The following is a 21349-nucleotide window of genomic DNA, read 5'->3' as shown; positions in this document are numbered from 1 at the left end:
TTTTTCTAAGACGATCTTACCCAAGATCGTCCTATCTTTCCTTCTTCAATACGATCTCCTCAGGATCGTTTTGTCTTCCAAAATTCAAAACCAACAAAAACAATTTCCAAATCATTGTTCATTCATTTCAATGACAACAACCAACATTGATCCAATGATGTCAATAATCAGACCCCCAATTCTTCACAAAAATTCTTTTGTCAAATGGCAAAATGAATTCATGGATTTTCTTGATACAAAACCAAATGGTGTCTTCATTATAGAATCAATTCTTGAAGGTCCCGTTCAGTTCAAACATCCCAATGGAGTTATTCTTATCAATGACCAACTGACTGAAGTTCAAAGAGCAAGAATTCAAGCTGACAAGCAAGCCAAATCCTATATCTATCAATCTCTTCCTGATGAGATTTTCTCTGCTTTTAATCATGATCACAATGCAAAAGAGATATGGGATGATTTAACAAAGTTTGCTGATTCTGAAGATTTCAAATACTTGATGACTTCAACAACCAATTCTTCACAAACTACTTCACAAGAAACAACAAGTGTGGTAGATTTCATTTCCAAAGATGATTTCTTGTCTGTCCAAACAACTGCTGATACTTTGACAAAGCAAAACCTTACTTTGAAAAACAATTTGAAAATGGCTAAACAAGAGTTTGATAAAATCAATGAAAATTTTTCAGAACTCTCAATAGCTCATGAAGCTCTCAAAGTGAATTATGAATCTTTAAAAGAAATGCATTTGTCAAGTAACAGTTCCCAAGTTGTTTCTCCCAATGCTCAGTTGACTAACAAATGTCAAGACCTTGAAGAGACTGTCCATTCACTCAAGCAGACCATTGAGACCCCAAAGCTTGAGAAAACCAATGAGTGGATAAGAGCAAATGCAAGACAAGCTGATGTTGAGTTTCTCACCAATAAAATGAAAATTTTTAGACCCAACTGTGAAAAACATGAACGACAGATTTCTGATCTAACAGTACTTGTTTTTTCAAAGGAGTTGAAATTGAAACTCTTCAAAAACAGGTTGAGGAGTTGAAAGCAAATGTTTTGTTCTATCAAGAAAAAATCTATAAAATTGAACAAAATCCTCTTCTAAATTTCACTGCTTATTATAACAAGTCAAAGATTGATAGATCAGAACTTCTTCTTGGTTTGGGTTATGAGAACCTAGCACACTTGGAAAAAATTCAAAAAGAAGACCTTGGTCAACTTTATGATGAAAAATGCCTTAGACTTGGCATGATTCAAGAATTCATCAGACCATCTGAGGATGACTTTGAGTTAGATGATGTTGAAAGACCAAAAACAAATCAGATTGGTATTGATTATGTTGCTCTAAATGACACATACAACAAAACTCATACTAGATCCATCTATGAGTTAGAAGAAATAGACAACATTTCAATTCCCGAAAATGATTCTCAAAAAGTTTGTTCAAAACCAATTTCACAAAGAGCTTATATTCCAACTATCATATTGGAAAAGAAAATTGAAGGTTTAAAACAAAAAATTGAGTCTCAACAAAAAGTTATTGAACATCTGAAAACTCAAGATCATTCTTCAAAGGTAAGTAAGACCATCCCTACCCAAATGTTGCATGATCTTAATTCTGTTAATTGCTCCACACCATCCCATGGGTGTGAGAATTCTAAAGATATGCAGAGTGATAGCATTTCTCCTCAAGAGATTCATGATATGTCTACTTCAATGTTCTCATCATTTCTTCATATGGAAGAGAAAGTTCAAGCATTGAAAGCAAAAAATCTTGCTTTTGTCAAGAAGATACTTTCTTTCGATACTCCAATGACCATCCCTATTGACCAAAATAAAGTGAACTTAGAGCAAAAGATTGAGACTCCTAAAGATCTTAAGGCTAAAGCAAAAGCAATAATTGAAAAATTGACAAACAAAACTGTTTTCAAACCAGAAGTTCAAATGAAAGTTCCAGATTTTACTGTTGAAGAACTTGATAAGTTTTTGGAAACTAATCATGTTTTTGCACCGGAAGTTGGAAAAGAACTTGAAAAACTGTCACCCAAAAAGCCTAAAGTTGCATCAAAGAAGGAATCTAAATCCAAGATTGCTCCAACTTCATTTTATTCACCCAAAGGTCAGCATGCACCAGCTGTCAAAGGTAAGAAGCCCATTCCAAATACCTCAAAGAACAAGGTTGATACTTCATCTGTATCTAGAACCACTGCTCCTAAAGTTGACTCACAATCTAGTTCTTTACCTAAGATGTCAAAGTCTAACAAAGATTTTCTAATCACAAATACATCTAATGGTAAAACCAGATATAGAGATCAGTATGGATGGTTCACTGTTGGAAACCCAAAGAAACAGAACATCAAATCTTCCAAGAAAACTAACAATCAAAATGTATTTTTAACTCGAACTAATTCTAAGAATTTATTTGTTACAGGAGAAAAGAGTTTAGCTAGTAACCATAAGTGGATTCCTAAATCTTCATTGATAAAATCTACTAGCTATGCTAAAACACATGTGTCTGTTAAATCACCAGTTATAAGAAGTTGGACAGCTAATGATTACAAGAATAAAGTTCCTAATAGGAAATTTGTTTCAAATTTGAGTAATTCAGCTAAACCATGGTCTGTAATAAATTCTAAATCTTCTACTGTGATTTCTAAACCATTGATTGTTGATTTTAATGGGATTGTGATGAATTTTAAGAATAAACCTATTGTTCGAAAACCCCATTTGTATACCTTGAATGTTTCCTCTAACCCAAAAGGACCCATTCAAAAGTGGATACCAAAACAAATTTAATTGTGTTTTGCAGGTAATAAAGGTTTGTGTTTAGTGTTCCTATCTTGGATTACATTCAACACATGATCCTAGAATAAGTTTCTTTTCAAGGAAACAATCTCAAATAAGTGCTCATTATTAATGCATTTACTTGCCTCTGCATGTTTTGTACAAATCCTTCCTCTCTCTATCTTTCATTCATTATCTGTCAAACATTGATGCTATGCTTATGTGCAATGTGCTTAAATATCATGCAATGTTTGAGGGGGAGAAAAGAATAATTCATGAATCTAGGGGGAGTTTGTGTATTTGCACTATTTGAAGAGAAATTTGTTGTTAATTTTAGAAAAACAAATAAAAATTGAAAAATGAAAAATCCATAAAAATGATAAAATCAAAAACCAAAGTTTGTTTTGATTAGTTGTTTCATTATTTGTTTAGATATATTTTTTATAATTTTGAGCCCATGTATAAAACAATTTCAAGAAGCCCAAGTTAAAAGCCCAGTCTCCAAATGTTGAGTCCAAACCGTTTCAAACCGGGTCAAACACCCATGACCCGATCTGTATCTTCGACTAACAAGGAGGGAAAGATTTTCTTTTCTTCTTTATCTATTTCATTTTCCCGTAAAAACTATCACTTAGTCTCTCTCTCTCAAATCACATCAAAAATCATTTCGTCTTGATCATTGAAACAAATTAAGGGTTGTGTTGCATTTTTCGAGCTGATCATTTCATTTCATAACATTATCATCAGATAATTCCATCTTCAAGTAAGAATTAAAACTTAAATGTAGATCTCTTTTATTCAATTTTATTCGAAATTCTTGCATCTGTTAATGTTTCTGTGAATGTGGAATGATTTAGAAGCATGTTTAGGTTATGTGTGAATAATTTTTACATGTTTAAATGCTCAAAGTTGTGATTTAGGAAATTCAAAAATGGAAAACCCCTGTTTTAGTGAAGAAGACGACCTAGGACGGTCTTCAAAAGTTTCTAGGTCATTTTTGTTGATTTTTGTGATTTGAGTTGTTATATCCTGCTTACATTGCTTCAATTTAGAGTTTGTATTATGCTTAGATGATTAGTTTGTTAATGTTTGTGGTGTATGTTAACTGATTGGATTTAAAAAGATCTAGGCAAAGTCTTCTTAATTTCAAGTCTGGGTTGGTTCTAAGACGATCTTGACCAAGATCGTCTTGGTTCCAAAACGACTTGGAAATGAGACAATCTTGCCAAGACCGTCTTAGTTCCACTTATGTGTTTTTCCTTTGTAATCCCTGAGACCAAGACCAAGACGATCTTGACAGGATCGTCTTAGGGTCTGTACGCTATGTGGTTGATGGAAATTTTTCAAAATTCAATTGAATGGGTAACTAAACTCGTAAGAGATCGGTTTTGCTCAAAACTAATACTTTCAAATATAAAGGGAAATTATGCTCAATTTTTTCCAGAAATTGACATAATTTCAACTTACATTTCTAAGTATTAGAATTTTTCAAAAATGAAGTGAAGTGTTTTATCACTTGGTTTCCAAGACGATCTTGTCAAGATCGTCTCTATATTCCTTCACTTCAAAAGGTTTTCAAAGAACAAACCTTAAGACGATCCTCACCAAGATCGTCCCATTTTCCTTTCCATACTTAAACTTTTTCAACAAAAATTCAAGACGATCTTCACCAAGATCGTCCCATTTCTTTTTCCAAACTTAAATCGTTTTCATCAATAAACTTTGAGACGATCTTAACTAGATCGTCCCACTGCTTTTTCAAGACTTAACATTTTTTTATCAGTTTTTCCAAATCTTAAAACGATCTTCACCAAGATCGTATCTCCTATACTTAAACTTTTTCACCTATTCAAATGTTAAGACACTCTTTCCATAATCGTCTTGTTTTCAAAACCTGAGTTCAAACTCAGGACGATCTTCTTCAAGATCGTCCTAGTTTTCTATACTTAGAAAAATTTTCAAGTTTGTTTCAAATTTTTTTTCTTTCTTTAGTTATTTGTGTGGTGTGACAAAGTGCTTTGTATTGTCATATAATTGCAATATATTTGAAATATGAGGAATTGAACGCCTTTGTGTACTTCCTTACTATTCTCAAATATCGTGTACTTATATGATTCTACTTTGTTTTCAAAGTTATATATATATATATATGAAAATATATAATAATATAAGGAATTGAACGTCTTTGTGTACTTCCTTACTATGTTTATATATGGAAATATGTATATGACTATTCTGTGTTTATTTTCTCATATCAAGTTATTTGTATGGAATACACTGAGTTGATCGCCTTTGTGAACCTCTTTGTATTTTAGATAAATCACTTGTATGAAACTTGTTATTTGTTATTGAAACATTACTTTATGTGTGCGTTAAACTGTTTTATATCTTAAAATCAGAAAAATAAAAAATGGAACATCAAGATCAAGTTGAACATGATGAAGAGATTGCCTTAAATGCATATATTGAAGAAATTTTATTGCTGGCAACTCAAAGAACATGAGAAACAATAGAGCTCTATCTGACCCATTTGTTGCTCCGGGATTCCCAATTGTCCCGAGAATTCTTCACAATCATCCACTCTCATATGTTCTTACTTGTCGAAAGAGACTTGCCTGAAGTTTATCTGTTTGAGATGTGGAGAACCATAAGCTTCGTTCAGCCTCAAGATCCATCTTCTTCAAGATCAAAACCTAAACATAAATCTCTCGAACTTCGCCGTCAAGGTTTTTTCCAATATCAATTGAGCTCTGGAGATAGAAAATATGACTTTGAGTTCAATCTTAATGACTTCAGAAGAATTCTGATGCTTCCTGAAGCTAATTCTAATGGACATGCTAATTTTGATGAGTTTGAGTCCAATGATATAATGTTTGTTGCATTAATCTCACTTGGGTATGAAGGTCCTTTGACCAAGACTAGAGACTTCAAGCGGAAGAATCTACCCAAGATCTTCAAGTGTGTCTTGAATCTTTGAAAATTGTTGAACCAAGAATCAAAGTTGTCTTTTGAAATGCGGAAGATATAAACTTGGCGTTGGTTCTTTAATCTTCGATTCTTGAGTGAAAATTGTTTTCTTGGAATAAAGTATCAAAAACTTGTACTCTCCCCCTTGATGTATGCATAGGACCATTCTTGAACAAGTGTAAATGAACAACTTGAAGATCTTGAATAAAATCTTTTGATGAAGACTCTTTTGAAGCTTTACTTCTTGGTCTTGAATCTTTCAATCAATTTTCAACTTTTCGTAGCTTTGATCTTTGTTACATTTAACTTGAATTCTTTGGAGAGTAAATATTTGAATGAAATTTGGATAAATCTCTTATGAAGTGATCATGCTCTCCCTCAATTCATGAGCATAAACATTTTGGAGCATCTAACATTTGTTCCATCTTGAGATAATATCCTCTCATCATTGGTCTCATTCTTATCTTTGTAATCATCTTGTTTTTCTTTTTCAAGTCAAGAACTCAGTTGACTAAAATCCAGTGAAAATCTGAGCTCAATTGACTGAAATTTCATTAATTGCAAGTTTCTCCATTAATACCATACATCATCAACTCTAAATATTCTCTCTTATCTTCATCCCTAACCTCTATACACTCACTACAGCCTTCTCACTAACTCCATGGTTGCACAAATCAAGCTCAAAAATTTTCTCTCAATCAATCATAATCTTTTTCTCCCCCTCATAAGGACAAAGTTGGGAACCAATGTCATTATGCAAACATTGATTGATTAAAATACTAAAAGAAATAACACAAGGTAAAACGAGATTTGCCTGCAGAAATATCACACATCAACTCATCAACCCAAACCATTAGCCCAACCCAAAGAATCCTAAGGGTATCTAAAATGTAAGGTTGAAGTTGTTGGTACAAACGTTATAGAATGGTGTTGGTGGTTTTTGTGTTTGTGAGAAGAGAAATGGAAAAACCGTATAAGAATGATCCGTTAACATGTTCAAAAATCAAAAGGATTAATGAAATGACCGATAGAAATGTATAACATTTTTCGGATTTCCTATGTATCGGTGAGACATGCACAAAGCAATGTTTCAACATAGTTCAGTCTGCGGCTTTTCAACCACGAGATTGTTTCAAAGAATATAAATCATGGTTAGTACAACCGTAGCGTTCGATAACCACAATCTATTATCCTTAAAGACTTTTAGGTAAAATCCGAGGTCACTATTAGACTTCTCGTTCACTCGATAATCACATGAATGCAATTATGAGACCTACGTTCAATGTTGGAAAAGATGTTAGCACTGGTAGGATCTCCATTTGATCATCGTGGAATATCAATTAAGATATCACTTACAAATGTTCCGGCTATATCACATAGATAAGCAATAATATCACAAAGATATGACTCGAATGTGTCTTAAGAAAATGAAAATAATAAAATGAATGATCAAGCACGATAGCTCTAGACACAACGTGATCAAATGAAGTCGGGGACTGGAGCAGAATGTCTCCCTTTTTCAATATCAACATCTTCCAAATGAAGAGTCAATAGAAATGTGAAAATATCCGTGAGAAATGAAACAAGTATTTGTTAAGAGACACTTGAGTGGTTAGGTAAAGATGTGCATCGCTTCACTTGGTCCATGAAGTCTTTATCAAGATATCAACAAATGACATCCGATAGAAATGAGTAATTTAGGGAAGGGTATCATTTCTTTTAACCCTTTTCTCACAACATATCATCATAACCTCTCACTTTTCGACTTTACTCCCTCCATCCTATTTGCACGAAATCATCATCACTCAAAATACCCTTACAATCTAATGAAAGAATTAAATACTCCGGGGTTAGAACTCATCGGTGATGATGAAGTTCATGGAGTGAACGAATCACTCAAGTGCAAACTAATCAACGAACTTTAATTGATGAAAAGTCATTTGAAAATCATCAAACGTGTGTATGAAAAGGTTTGAAAACACATTTGAATTTTTAAAAATTTTTGAAATCATAAACTCCCCCTTAATCTATGCAAAGGTATATCAAAACGTTTTTCATAGAAAGGTAGAGCAAAAATTGGTTTTTGTGATATTAAAAAAAAATTTTGTTGTGATATATACAGAAAAATTTGAGAGTCTAAAGTGAACAAAAAATTTTGGAAACAAAAAAATTTTTTTTGCTTCAACAACAATGTTCATAGTAAGAATACTAGGGAGTACACAAAGGCGTTCGATCCTTCGCATCTTACATCAACAAGTTGGATGCAAAAAAAAATATTTAAGCACATTTAACTCAATCAATTATTCAAGATGAGACAACTAGGGAGTACACAAAGGCGTTCAATCCTTCGCTTCTCATATCAACAATTGAGAGTGAAAGAATATTTTGACGTGAAAAATAATACTTTTGGAAATAAATAAAAACTTTTAAGAACGGGTTATACACAGAGTATGTGTAAACCACTAAGATATAAATAAAATTATGAAGCCCGGGTTACATACATAGTATATGTAAGCCACTAGAAAAAAATAAAGAAAATCTTTTTGTTATTTTTTAAAATTTTATATTTTTGTATTTGATTTTTGTCTTTTCAAATTTTGTATTTTGTTTTTCAAGAATGAGAGAAAAAAAAATAAGTTAAGGTTCAAGATTTAACATGCCAAGCTTGGAGATAAGAAAATTAAACCTCTTTTCGTCCAATGGTTTGGTGAACAAATCTGCAAGCTAATAGTCAGTGCCCACAAAGTAGAGCTCGATATCACCTTTCTCAATATGATCTTTGAGAAAATGATATCTCACATCAATATGCTTTGATCGAGAGTGGTTTACTGAGTTGACTGCAATAGCAATGGCACTTTGAGAGTCACAATAGATAGGGATATGATCATATTTCAGACCATAATCAGTTAGTTGCGTCTTCATCCATAACACTTGAGTACAACAACTAGCCGCAGCCACATATTCAGCTTCAGCAGTTGATAGTGACACACAATTCTGTTTCTTGGAAGACCAACTCACAATTTTATCACCTAAAAATTGTAAAGTACCGGAAGTGCTCTTGCGATCAAGCTTACAATCTGCATGATCTGCGTCTGAATAAGCAGTTAGATTGAATCCAGTATCCCTAGGATACCAGAGACCTAAATTGGGTGTACCCTTTAGATAAAGAAAGATTCGTTTCACAGCTTGAAAATGTAAATCAGTTGGAGCAGCTTGATACCTAGCACACATACATGTTGCAAACATTATATCTGGGCGAGATGCTGTAAGATACAACAATGAACTAATCATACTTCGATATCTCTTTTGGTCAAATGGTTTCCCATTTTTATCAGCATTTATGTTTGTTCAAGCAGCCATTGGGGTAGAAATTGATGAACATGAAGTCATATCAAACTTTTTCAACATGTCATTTATGTATTTACCTTGTGATATAAAAATACCAGTTGGTAAGTGTTTGATTTGAAGACCCAAAAAGTAGTTCATTTCCCCAATCATGCTCATTTCAAAATGATTAACCATAAGAGATGAAAAGTTTCGGCAAAATGTTTGACTGGTTGACCCAAAAATAATGTCATCAACATATATTTGGACAAGAAGAACATGCTTACCTTATTTGCGAATGAACAAGGTAGGGTCAAATGTTCCTTTGGTAAAGCCACCTCTGAGAAAATGATATCTCACATCAATATGCTTTGATCGAGAGTGGTTTACTGAGTTGACTGCAATAGCAATGGCACTTTGAGTCACAATAGATAGGGATATGATCATATTTCAGACCATAATCAGTTAGTTGCGTCTTCATCCATAACACTTGAGCACAACAACTAGCCGCAGCCACATATTCAGCTTCAGCAGTTGATAGTGACACACAATTCTGTTTCTTGGAAGACCAACTCACAATTTTATCACCTAAAAATTGTAAAGTACCGGAAGTGCTCTTGCGATCAAGCTTATAACCTGCATGATCTGCATCTGAATAGGCAGTTAGATTGAATCCAGTATCCCTTGGATACCAGAGACCTAAATTGGGTGTACCCTTCAGATAACGAAATATTCGTTTCACAGCTTGAAAATGTAAATCAGTTGGAGCAGCTTGATACCTAGCACACATACATGTTGCAAACATTATATCTGGGCGAGATACTGTGAGATACAATAATGAACCAATCATACTTCTATATCTCTTTTGGTCAAATGGTTTCCCATTTTTATCAGCATTTATGTTTGTTCGAGCAGCCATTGGGGTGGAAATTGAAGAACATGAAGTCATATCAAACTTTTTCAACATATCACTTATGTATTTACCTTGTGATATAAAAATACAATTTGGTAATTATTTGATTTGAAGACCCAAAAAGTAGTTCATTTCCCCAATCATACTCATTTCAAAATGATTAACCATTAGAGATGAAAAGTTTCGACAAAATGTTTGACTGGTTGACCGAAAGATAATGTCATCAACATATATTTGGACAAGAAGAACATGTTTACCTTGTTTACGAATGAACCGGGTAGGGTCTATTGTGCCTTTGGTAAAGCCACCTCTAATCAAGAAAGTAGTTAAGGAATCATACCATGCGCGGGGTGCTTGCTTAAGACCGTAGAGAGCCTTGTCTAACCTGTAGACATGGTTTGGCCTTTTAGAATCAACAAAACCTTTTGGTTGTTCAACGTAAACTTCTTCTTTGAGGTCCCCATTCAAGAAAGCTGTCTTCACATCCATTTGAAACACAGTGAAGTTTCAGAATGCAGCATAAGCTAAGAAAATTCGAATGGCTTCCATTCTTGCAACTGGAGCAAAAGTTTCGTCGAAGTCAACACCAAGTTGTTGGCAATAACCCTTTGCAACTAGTCGAGCTTTGTTCCTTACTACTACTCCGTTCTCATCCTTCTTGTTCTTGAAAATCCACTTTGTTCCAATAGGTTCATCTTTTCTTTGATTTGGAACCAATCTCCATACTTTCAGTCTTTCAAATTGAGCGAGTTCTTCTTGCATAGCTTTAACCCACTCTGGATCACGAAGAGCTTCAGAGACAGTTTTGGGTTCGATGTTGCTGAGAGAAAGTGCAACAAGACACTCGTTTACTGAAGTACGAGTAGATACTCCGGCTTGTGGATCTCCAATAAATTGATCAGTAGGATGATTTTTCAGCATACGTGACCATTTGCGATCATGAGGAAGAGGATGTTGTTGTTGAACATCTACATCATCATCATTAAAACCTGAGTTTTGTTGAGAGATGGAATCATAGCTTGGTAGAACAGCTCCCTCATAGGATGGATGATCGAAGTCAAGTGGCACATATACATTTGGAGTGTTTATCGGATTGGTAGTCTGAGTAAACTGGGTAGGTTGTTCTTAAACATTCTCTTGAGAAGAATTATCAGGAGAAGGTGGTGGAGAAGAATAATTAGAAGAGGATGAAGAACTACTACTAGAAGATGTAGCACCTTGCTCAGAAGAACTTGATGATGATTCATGATTGTTGTCAAGAATGGAATTATTTGTCTGAATTGGTTCAACGATGACTCGAGGTTCTTCATCATGAATCGTTTTGGAATTGTAGAATTCGTCAAAAAGAATATCTAATTCATCATTTGTTGGAGTTGGAAACTTCTTGAATTTAGATGCTAAAGTAGAAGTCCTTGATGAAGTACTTGAAGCACTTGGATCATTACTTGTTGGAAACAAACTTTCTTGTTCAAAGATCATGCCCGACATCTCATCAAACCAAACATTCATTGTTTCTTGAATTGTATTTGTTCGGCGATTGTAGATTCGGTAGGCAATTGATGTCTTGGAATAACCAACAAAGTAACCTTCATCACCTTTCTTCTCAAACTTTCCAAGATTCTCCCGATCATTCAAAGTATAACAAACACACCCAAAGATATGAAACTAGTTAATGTTGGGTTTGCGTTTGTTAACTACCTCATAAGGAGTCTTCTCGAAACGCTGATTGACAATGGACCGATTCTGAGTGTGACAAGCAGTGTCAACAGCTTCAGCCCACACATTGGAAGGCAATTTGGAATAAGCAAGCATTGTTCTTGCAGCTTCCACTAGCGTTCGATTTCTCCTTTCAACGACACCGTTTTGTTGTGGGGTACGAACTGCAAAGAATTGGCGAGTAATGCCTTTGGATTTACAGAATTTATCAAAAATGGCATTCTTGAATTCAGTTCCGTTATCCGAACGGATGTAACGGACTGGAAGATGAAGATTTACTTGAGTAGAAGTGATGAAATCGATCAAAATCTGAGTTGTTTCATCTTTGGAGGCAAGAAACTTGACCCAAGTATATCTTGAATAATCATCAACAATAACCAAGATGTATTTCTTCCCATTTCGGCTTTGTACTTTCATTGGCCCACAAAGATCTATGTGAAGCAAATGAAGAGGTGCTAATGAATTTGGAGATTTCTTCGGTTTATGAGAAGCTCGTTTAATCTTCCCAACAGCACAAGAAGGACAAACATGCTCACTCTCATACTTATAGTCCGGCAAGCCTTCAACAAGATGCTTGTTGACCAAAGTATTGATTGTTGGAAAATTTAGGTGAGAAAGCCTTCTATGCCACAACCAAGAATTTTTTGATGTAGCTTTCAAAATGAGACAAATATTGTCGGTAGGTTGGTTATCATCAAGGTTGACGGTAAAAAGGTTATCATCGCGGTCGCCACACAGAATGTTAACTCCATCTAGAGTTTGGATTTTGCAAAGAGATTGTCGAAAAAGAACTTGAAGATTGTTGTCACAGAATTGTCCAACACTGAATAAGTTATGACTTAATCCTTCAACATAATGAACTTTCTTGATGAAAATTCCATTGCGTTCAATGTCTCCATAACCTAAGATAGGAGCGAAATTGTTGTTCCCATGAATCGTTCGATAAAGTTCTTGAGCAATGCTTTATTGCCAGTCATGTGTTTTGAACACCCGGAATCGAGTATCCAAACACAGATGGTTATTTCCTGCAATCAAAGAAATTTAACCGACTTTAGGTACCCACTTGAAGACGATTCCTTTGTGGTTAGTTAACACAGGCAGGGTATATAACTTAGGAATAACATTCAAGCATGCTTTGGAATCAACATAAGCATTAACAAGTACATTATCAATAAGCACATTTGGATAAAAAGTACGAACATTCACACATGAATTAAAAGTCACATGTCTACAAGTATTCACACCAGCACAAGAATTAAAATTGTTTACAGACCCACAAGGCATTTCATTGGCATTATTAACATTGTTTTTCAAAGATGAATTGTTCAAATCAATAGGAACTCTCTTCTTCCTATTATGACTCTTTCTCCTCCTCCTCTTCTTCTTTTCCTCAACATGCTTACTAGTGATCTTAGGTTCTAATGACTTAGCAACCCATTTAGTATCACTAATTAAGCTCTTTCCACCTGTTGAATTGACACTAAGAAGATTAGAACGAGGGTTTTTGAACACTTTCATCCTTTTAGTGTCTTTTGCAGGTAAGGAAACTTCTTGTTTCTTTGGTTTATCATGAGAAAACCACCCATATCTATCCCTATATCTAGTTGCACCATTTGAAGTATCCCTAGTTAGCGTAACTGAGCTAGACTTAGATACCTTAGGTAATGAGCTAGATTGAGAGTTAGATGAAGAAACATTGGGATAGTCTTTCGGAAGTTTCACTTTATGATATTTTGATCTTGGTGTGGTCTCAGCTTGTTTCTTCTTGACATGTTTGACTGGGGTATGATTCTTTGTTTCAGTCTTGACAAATTTGGGCTTAACTCGATCCTCTAAATAATATGAAGTTGGAGCTTTGGCAAATGGGTTTTGAAAATCCTCATTTGTTTCAACTTTGATTTTGGTAGATTCAATCTTTTTCTCAGTTTCTGAATCAAAAACATATTCTCCCTCCATGAATTTATCAAAATCATCTTTTGTGAAGAATTTCACCGGAGGTTGATTAGTTTTAAATTCTTTTGAAGTTTTTGAAAAATCATGAATCTTGGGATCCAACTTCATATCATGTGTAGTCTCAGAAATTAGGTCAACTTGAACTGACATATCTTTGGTTTCACAAGAAATTTGAGTAGAAGTATCAACACCTATATTAGCACTAAGCTTAGGGTGAACAACTAACTCATCAAGAGTATCACAAGTGAAAAACCTATAAGAGTACCATATCAAAACTAAACTATGCGCAAGTTCGTCATTAGATAAATCAGATTGCACATAATCATCAGCTATTACAGTAGCAGCATTTTGACATGAACATTCAAGAGAATCAGTCAAGGTCTGGGTAGAGGAATTTGTAGATGAGACACAAGTAGTTTGGGTTAAATGTTCTACTAAATCAATTAGGTCAGTTTGAGTAGAAGCATTCTCACAAACTTTCTTAGCATGTACAACAACTAATTTATCTTCTAAATATGGATTTTGAGACTTGAGATGATCAATGACTTTTTGTTGAGAATCCACCTTTTGTTGTAAACCTTCTATTTGTTTTTCCAAAAATGTTGATGGAATATACATCTTAGTAGGTTTAGGTGAAGGACTAACAGATTCTTGGTTTTGAAAATTCGATGCAATTTCTTCCAATTTAAAATTTGAAGACTCTTTTGTTTTGTAAGAAGCATTTAGAGTATCGTAATTAACCAAAAATTCATCTTTTGGTTTCTCAACTTCATCGGTCTCAAATTCGTTATCCAATGGACGAATAAATTGTTGTACCATACCAAGTCAAAGGAATTTTTCATCATACAAAGGTTCTATTTCATCCTTGGCTTTTTGCAATGGTGTGATATTCTCAAATCCCAACCTGAGAAGAAGATCATTTTTTGCAATTTTTGACTTGTTAAAATAGGCAGTGAAATCCAAGAGAGGGTTTTGTTCAACTTTATATAACTTCTCTTGATAGAAAAGTATATTCTTTATAAATTCCTCAACTTGTTTTTCAAGATTTCCAATCCCAACGCCTTTTAGAAAACAAGTATGATTTAAGTCAGAAATCTTCCTTTCAAGTTTAACATTGTTTGGTTTAGCTTCTTGAAGCTTCTTATTGAGAATATCAACATCCATTTGTCTAGCATTTTCCTGAAGCCATTCATTGGTCTTTTGAATTTCAAGATCTTGATTGGCTTTTTCAAGATCTTGAATGGTCTTTTCAAGATTAAGACATTTTTCTAATAACTTAGAATCAGGAGAGGCATTCAACTCACATTCTTTAACCAACATCCTTTCTTTATATGATTGAAAGTCTTGTTTAATAGTATCATGATCAAAAAGTAATTTTGAATATTCTTCAAGAAGTTTTGAAAATTCACTTTTAGATAATGAAATACTATTTTGCAAATTTTTGTTTTTGTTGGCTAAAGTCTTAATATGAGTTGTCAAGTTAGATAGAGCTAAATTAAGTGACTCTTTATCTCTAACTAATGAAAGAGTAGAGTTAAAATTTACCTCATCATCAGGGTACTCATCATCAGTGCTTTCAGCCTCAAAAGCTTTGTTCTTGGCCAACCTCGCCATAAAGCAAACATTAGCAAAAAGATCTACATCTTCATCATCTATGAGCAATAGCCATTTCTCATCTTCAGCAAGCAATGCATGACCAGCTTCCACTTGCTTGGATAATAACATCTTCTACTTGTAGTACTCATAGTTCCGCTTACGAGGTTGTTTGCAATCAATAGCAAAATGACCAGGAATACCACAATTGTAGCACTTTTTGTCAGATGCTTTACCCTTCTCAACAACTTGTTTCTCATAGCCTTCATTCTTTTCAACATGCTTTGATCCAGCTGATTCACCTTGTTCATAATTCTTGGAATGATAGTGTTCCTTCTTGGGAAATGCACTTGTTGAAGAAGTGCGGAGATTGTTATTTGTAGGCCTCGCTTTGTAGAACTTTTTCTTGAAATGATTAGTTACCGCGGCAAGAGCTTGATATAATTCATCTGAGACACCTTCTCTTGTAGCCATCATATCATCTCCCTCCTCATCAGATGAAGAAACAACCACCATTTGCCTTTTAAGAGCTTCAAAAACCTTCTTTTCAACAATCAATGCCAAAGGATCAGAAGATACAACTTCTGGCATTTTGTTTGATGAAGCTTTGTTTAGAACTTGATGTTCATTGAGTTTGAAGGATTCATGAAGATTATGGATGGTGAACTTGGCCAGATTTTGATGTTGCTTAATCTGTGTTCCAAAATCTTCCCATTCAGGACCAAGAGCTTTGATGAATTTGATGTTTAACTCAATCTCTGATTTCTTGACATTGTTCTTCCTAAGTTCATTTATGACATTGCAGAATCTATAGTAGACAGCCTCTAGAGATTCATTTGGCAATTTGCTAAAGTTGTCAAACTCAGTCAACACATTTGTCAATCTTATTGTTGAAGTCAAGTCAGATCCTTCCATTTGTCTTGCCACCTTATCCCATATCTCCTTGGCTGTATCATAAGAATCAACAGAAACATAGATTTCATCTGGTAGTGCTTTGTATAAGCATGATCTAGCTCTGTTATCTGCAGTTGTTCGATCTTTTTGTTCAGCATTCAAAAGATCAAGAGTGAGTATGGCACCGGTAGTGGGATGGCGATGAACTGTAAGTCCATTAAGAATGGAATCCTTAAGTAGGTGACCATTTGGTTGACATTCCACATAGTCCATGAATCTTTTCTTCCATAGTCCATAAGAACCACGGTAGAGAACTGGAGGTCTTGTATCGGAACCCAATGCTAATGCTTCACAAGAAGCCATTTGAAAGAGATTTGTTTTGAAACTTGAAATGAAATGAGAGTTTGAAAAAAAATCAGGAAGTGAAACGATCTTGATGAAGATCGTTCTAGGTGAAGATCGTTTTTGGAAGATAGTCCTAGATACAAGACGATTGAATGGAAGATCGTCTTGGAAGAAATTCAGTGGAATTTGTCTAAGTATGAAATGAAATTGAAATTGAGATATGTTTTTGGATTTTTGAAAATGAGAATTGAAATTGAATTAAAGGAATTGAAAATGAAAATTGAGAAATGAAAGACATGGAAATGAAACGATCTTGTATAAGATCGTCTTAGAAATTTTGAAAGGAAAATGAGACGGTCTTGAGATGAAGATCGTCTTGGGGTACAGAGAAATTTTCTAAGTAATTTTTGAAAAATTTGACAGAGTTTCAGTATGAATTTGGAAGGAATGAATTTGAGCAAAACCAATCAAGAATGATCAGTTACCCAGGAAGTATGTGATTCCCAATCACAACAACTTCGATTAAACAACCAAAACACACTAACTTTCAACAGACACTAAGACGATCTTGGGCAAGATCGTCCTAGAGTCAGGTGACTGAGACGATCTTGGCAAGATCGTCTTAGTTTCCTGCCTTAATTTTCAAAGTAAAACCACTTTGAATTGACCAAAAGCGATCCTTTCGGATTAGTTAGCCACAATCAATACTTCACACCACAACCACTTACTAGAACGATCTTGTGAAGATCGTCCTACAAGCCACAACACACAGAGTATGAACGAATGAAAATTCAAGCACTGAGACGATCTGCAGAAGATCGTCCTAGTGAAAATCGTCCTGAGATCATCTTCTTCATCAGATAACAACACATTTTCAGAAACTCCATTAACGACTTTTAAAACTTTAATATCTTTCGAATTACTTGGTGTTAGAACTTGAAATCACTTGCAAACTGTTTGTTTTCACGTCCGCAACAAATCCTTGAACAAAATTCAGCTAAAAACACAACAGAATCAAATTCCGAAATTTGAGCGCCAAAATCTAAAAATTCAATCTCAAGTTCTAGATCGAATTGAAACTTGAAACTTAACAGGATTATGTTTTAAGCTATAAGGAATCTAAATTTGAACAAAAATTGATGATTTTATGTGATTTAAACGATGAAAAATGATGAAACAGGGGACGAAAAAAAAACGGTTTTTGAATTTGATTTTTGATGAAATTGAGATCAAAATTAGTATTGGATCGATGTCAAAGTGATGTTTTGCTCTGATACCACATGTAATAACACGATTTCTGCTCTAGATTCGATCTCAACAATTGTGGATGTAAATGTGTGTGTTCTTGGTGTGTTTAGTGTGTGTGTATTGAGAGAGTATGTGTGTGTGTGTGTTTTTAGACGGACAGATGTGTAAGGAAAATTATGAAGGGTGTTATTGAAATAGTTATATGTACATGTATATATATGATGCCTAAGGAATGAGGAGTGTTATACTATATGTCCTTACACATGCTAAACTTTATATTTAGCTCCTCATCCTTAGTTATCATATATCTATGATTTAACAACAAGTAAGTCCACAATCTTAATTACAATTTATCACTATTTTTGGATTTCTAACACATTACGACATTGCTCAACTTCTGTGGGACCAATTGATAGTATTGGTTAATGGAAAAATCTCAGCTCCCAAGAAGTATATTCCATTTATTCGATTTCTGATAGTAATTGTCTATGTTGCAGTCAGACATGAGAAAAGCATTCTGAGACTTCATGATGATACCAAAGTTACACTCTAACAGTACAAGTATGTTAGAGACTCTAGAATTGCAAGTTATACATACTTGATTCCATCTCATTTGCTGGATTTGGTTTCTGAGTCTAATGATGATTTGAAAGCTTACCTGGACTGGATTAGAACAACTCTCGGACCGGAAAGCCTCCCGGTTCCTGCCCAAGTTGTGCATAGGACACCAAGTGAGGGGTCTAAGAGGAAAAGAAAAGAGAGTGAGGGTGCATCCAGTTCCAGTGAGCCTAAGAGAAGAAAGATTGTGAAAAACCAAAGATTTGTGTTGAAACTTAGTCAACAAGTGTTTCAAAGAAAGAAGAAGGGGAGTTCGTTAAAGAAATTGAAAAGAAAAACTCCAGTTGAACCTTCTTCACCAGCATCTTCTGAGGAGACAATTTAAGTTAATGGGTCTCCAAAACTTATCAGATCTCCACCTCCTAAAACAACTACTTTGAGATCATCATCATCACCCAAAACACCATCTCCACAAAGACCGTCATCTCCATCTTCACCAAAATCACCTCAAATACATCAAACACCTATTCATCAATCTTCGCCACTTCCAGAAATCATTTCACCTGTACCACTAACAATGGAACAAACTCAACCTCAAACCATTGTATCACAAATGCATTCATCATCATCATTTCCTCGATCTCCTCCACCTACATATTTTCATAGCCAAATGAAATCAATTCCTGTTAATATCCGTAAAACATTCAAGAGATCTCAATTTGAATATGATCGATTTCAAACAACTGAACAAGAAGATGCAAATGATTCAAGTGTTGATGAATCAGATTCTGATGATGCAAATATGTTTGCAGATGATGTCATGGACATCCCGGAGGAACAAGGAGAAAATGAGGGAGGAGTTGAAAATATCAGAGAGGATGAGAGGTCAGGGCTAGGTGAAAGGCAAAAAGAAAACGTTGGCCTCCATTTAGTTACAAACATTTTTCAACATCGGGTTCGCCCTAGGATAGAGGACGAGAGCTCCCAACTCTCGCATGGTCAAACCTCCGCAAGCCATTCGGAAGTCTCTCAACAGACTGACGTCTCATTTCTGCATGAGCAAAATCCACGTACTCCATTCCATTCTCCTTCTGAGTCTGTGAATGTTGAAACACAAGAGACATTTACTCCTTTCTTTAACTTCATTTCTGCACGTGTGTCTAGAACCCCACTTAGGACACCAATGACACCGATTGTGATACCATTTGCACATCTAAGTGATGCTACCGGAACAAACATAGAGAGATTGGCTATTGTGCCCTTTCGAGGATTGTTTGGAAGTCCTTCCCTAGCTAACATCACGCCAGCTTTGACCGAAGGCGCCTTAGTAGCTAGAACAGTTGTGCGACAGTCTGAGTTCCTTCGAGCTCAATCTGTTGTGTGCTCTTCGTGCTTTAGGCTTAACGGTAAGTCTAAGTGACTCCGGAGTTATTCACCTTCATTTCCCACAAGATTCTGGTTGTGAAGCCGAATCATCAACTGTTGTTCATACTTTTGAACCAACAGGAAATCCTAAGACAGTAATGATGTCTTTGGGTCACTCAGTAGAATCACTTGAGACTACTGATGTGCCAGATTCTGCTATTCCATTACTGGTTGAAGCTCAAAGGTTGATATCTCAGTTTGTTGAAGGAATTGAAGAAGGTCAAAGAAGTGAGTTGATTGTTTCTAGAAATATCATAACCGGAAAACTTCCTGCTATCAAATCAAGTTCACCATCACCGAGATTGCTTACTGGAGATGCTTTACATATTGATACTCCAGTAGCATCTTCATTACCACCCCGTGTAACACAAACAACAACAACAATACCAACAACAATGCAAACTACAACAACAATTCCATCATCAACAATTCAAACAACACCGATAATTCCAACTATTCCACCAACAACAACACCATCACCAATTACTCAATCATTCCCTGATCCTAGTTCACCGCATCATTCTTCCAGTTCTTCTTCCGAATCATCTGATTCTGCCGAATACTTAAGTGATTGCTCACCAAGACGAATTGCCACCAGTGGTCTATCAACCGACACTCTTGTTGTTGCTCTCATGCATCGGTTGAGATCTGAAGAACCACATCTCACTTCCCACAAACGATCAATTTTTCAATCACTCCTTGCATACATGTCATTTCAAGGTACACAATAAGAGAATAGAGCTGAAGTTGAAGCTCTTCAGAAGAGAATCCGAGAACTTGACCAACAATGTCTACTGGCCGATATCTCTAGAAGTCGGGATGATCAAGATCCTGATGATCAACCCGAGGGGGAGAATATAAGAGATATCGGAGAGGGTCATGAAACTCAAGAACAAAGTGGTCAAGAACAAACTGTTCAAGATGTGATTCAAGATCAAACAAATCAGAATCAAGATCAAACACAAGCTCAAGCTTCTTCAACTCATTATAATGAATTAGATTCGAATGATTTACCCCCGCTTGTCAGACAAATTTCACATTATTACTCCACAACTTCAACTTCTAACGAGCCAAGTGATCATGATCCATTTCAACCTGAAGATGATGAGTCTGATTCATCTGATTCTGATGATCCTGATAATGCTCAAACAAGTGAACAATCTCAGCAAGAAACATATGGGAAAGACATCTTTGAAGATATTGTCTATCATCTGAAAAACCCAGAAAATCTTGAGACTCCTAGTGAGCTTGCACAAGGAGACAGACATCCATGAATTTCAAGAAGTAGAATTTGGCAGATTAATGTGGGTTATTTCGCTGAGAACTATGAGCAGATCTTGGATCTAAGTACCAAGCCTAAAGAGATTGTGTGCAAAGCTAGATACCTTGAAGAAAAAGCTTTCCAGATTTACTGCTCACCAGATGAAAGACTGAACATGACTTTGAATCGCTTGAGAGCATTCTTTTTGTTCAGACATAAAGATCAAAGAGATAAGTATATGGAGTTGATGAATGCAGTAAATTCCGTGAGAGAAGAATGGTGGTATAGGCAGTTTGAAAGACTAATCACAAGTGTGCTAGAGCTGTTTGTTCCCTTGATAGCTCACAACATGAGACTTGTTCGATTTAAAG

The 21349-nt window shown here is 35.1% G+C and overlaps 1 protein-coding gene across 1 annotated transcript; it reads left to right on the top strand.

Annotated features, from left to right (window-relative positions):
* The first annotated feature begins 220 nt into the window (after window positions 1-220).
* LOC122587809 (flocculation protein FLO11-like) lies at window positions 221-20991 on the top strand. Its single transcript, XM_043759975.1, has 5 exons — window positions 221-579; window positions 18704-19096; window positions 19457-19698; window positions 19799-20437; window positions 20717-20991. Exons 1-5 carry the CDS (start codon window positions 221-223, stop codon window positions 20989-20991), a joined length of 1908 nt encoding a protein of 635 aa, XP_043615910.1.
* Window positions 20992-21349: the final 358 nt, after the last annotated feature.

Source organism: Erigeron canadensis, chromosome 2 (assembly GCF_010389155.1).
Source record: "Erigeron canadensis isolate Cc75 chromosome 2, C_canadensis_v1, whole genome shotgun sequence".
Taxonomy (NCBI): Eukaryota; Viridiplantae; Streptophyta; class Magnoliopsida; order Asterales; family Asteraceae; genus Erigeron; species Erigeron canadensis.
This window is presented reverse-complemented; position numbering and strand designations above follow the sequence as displayed.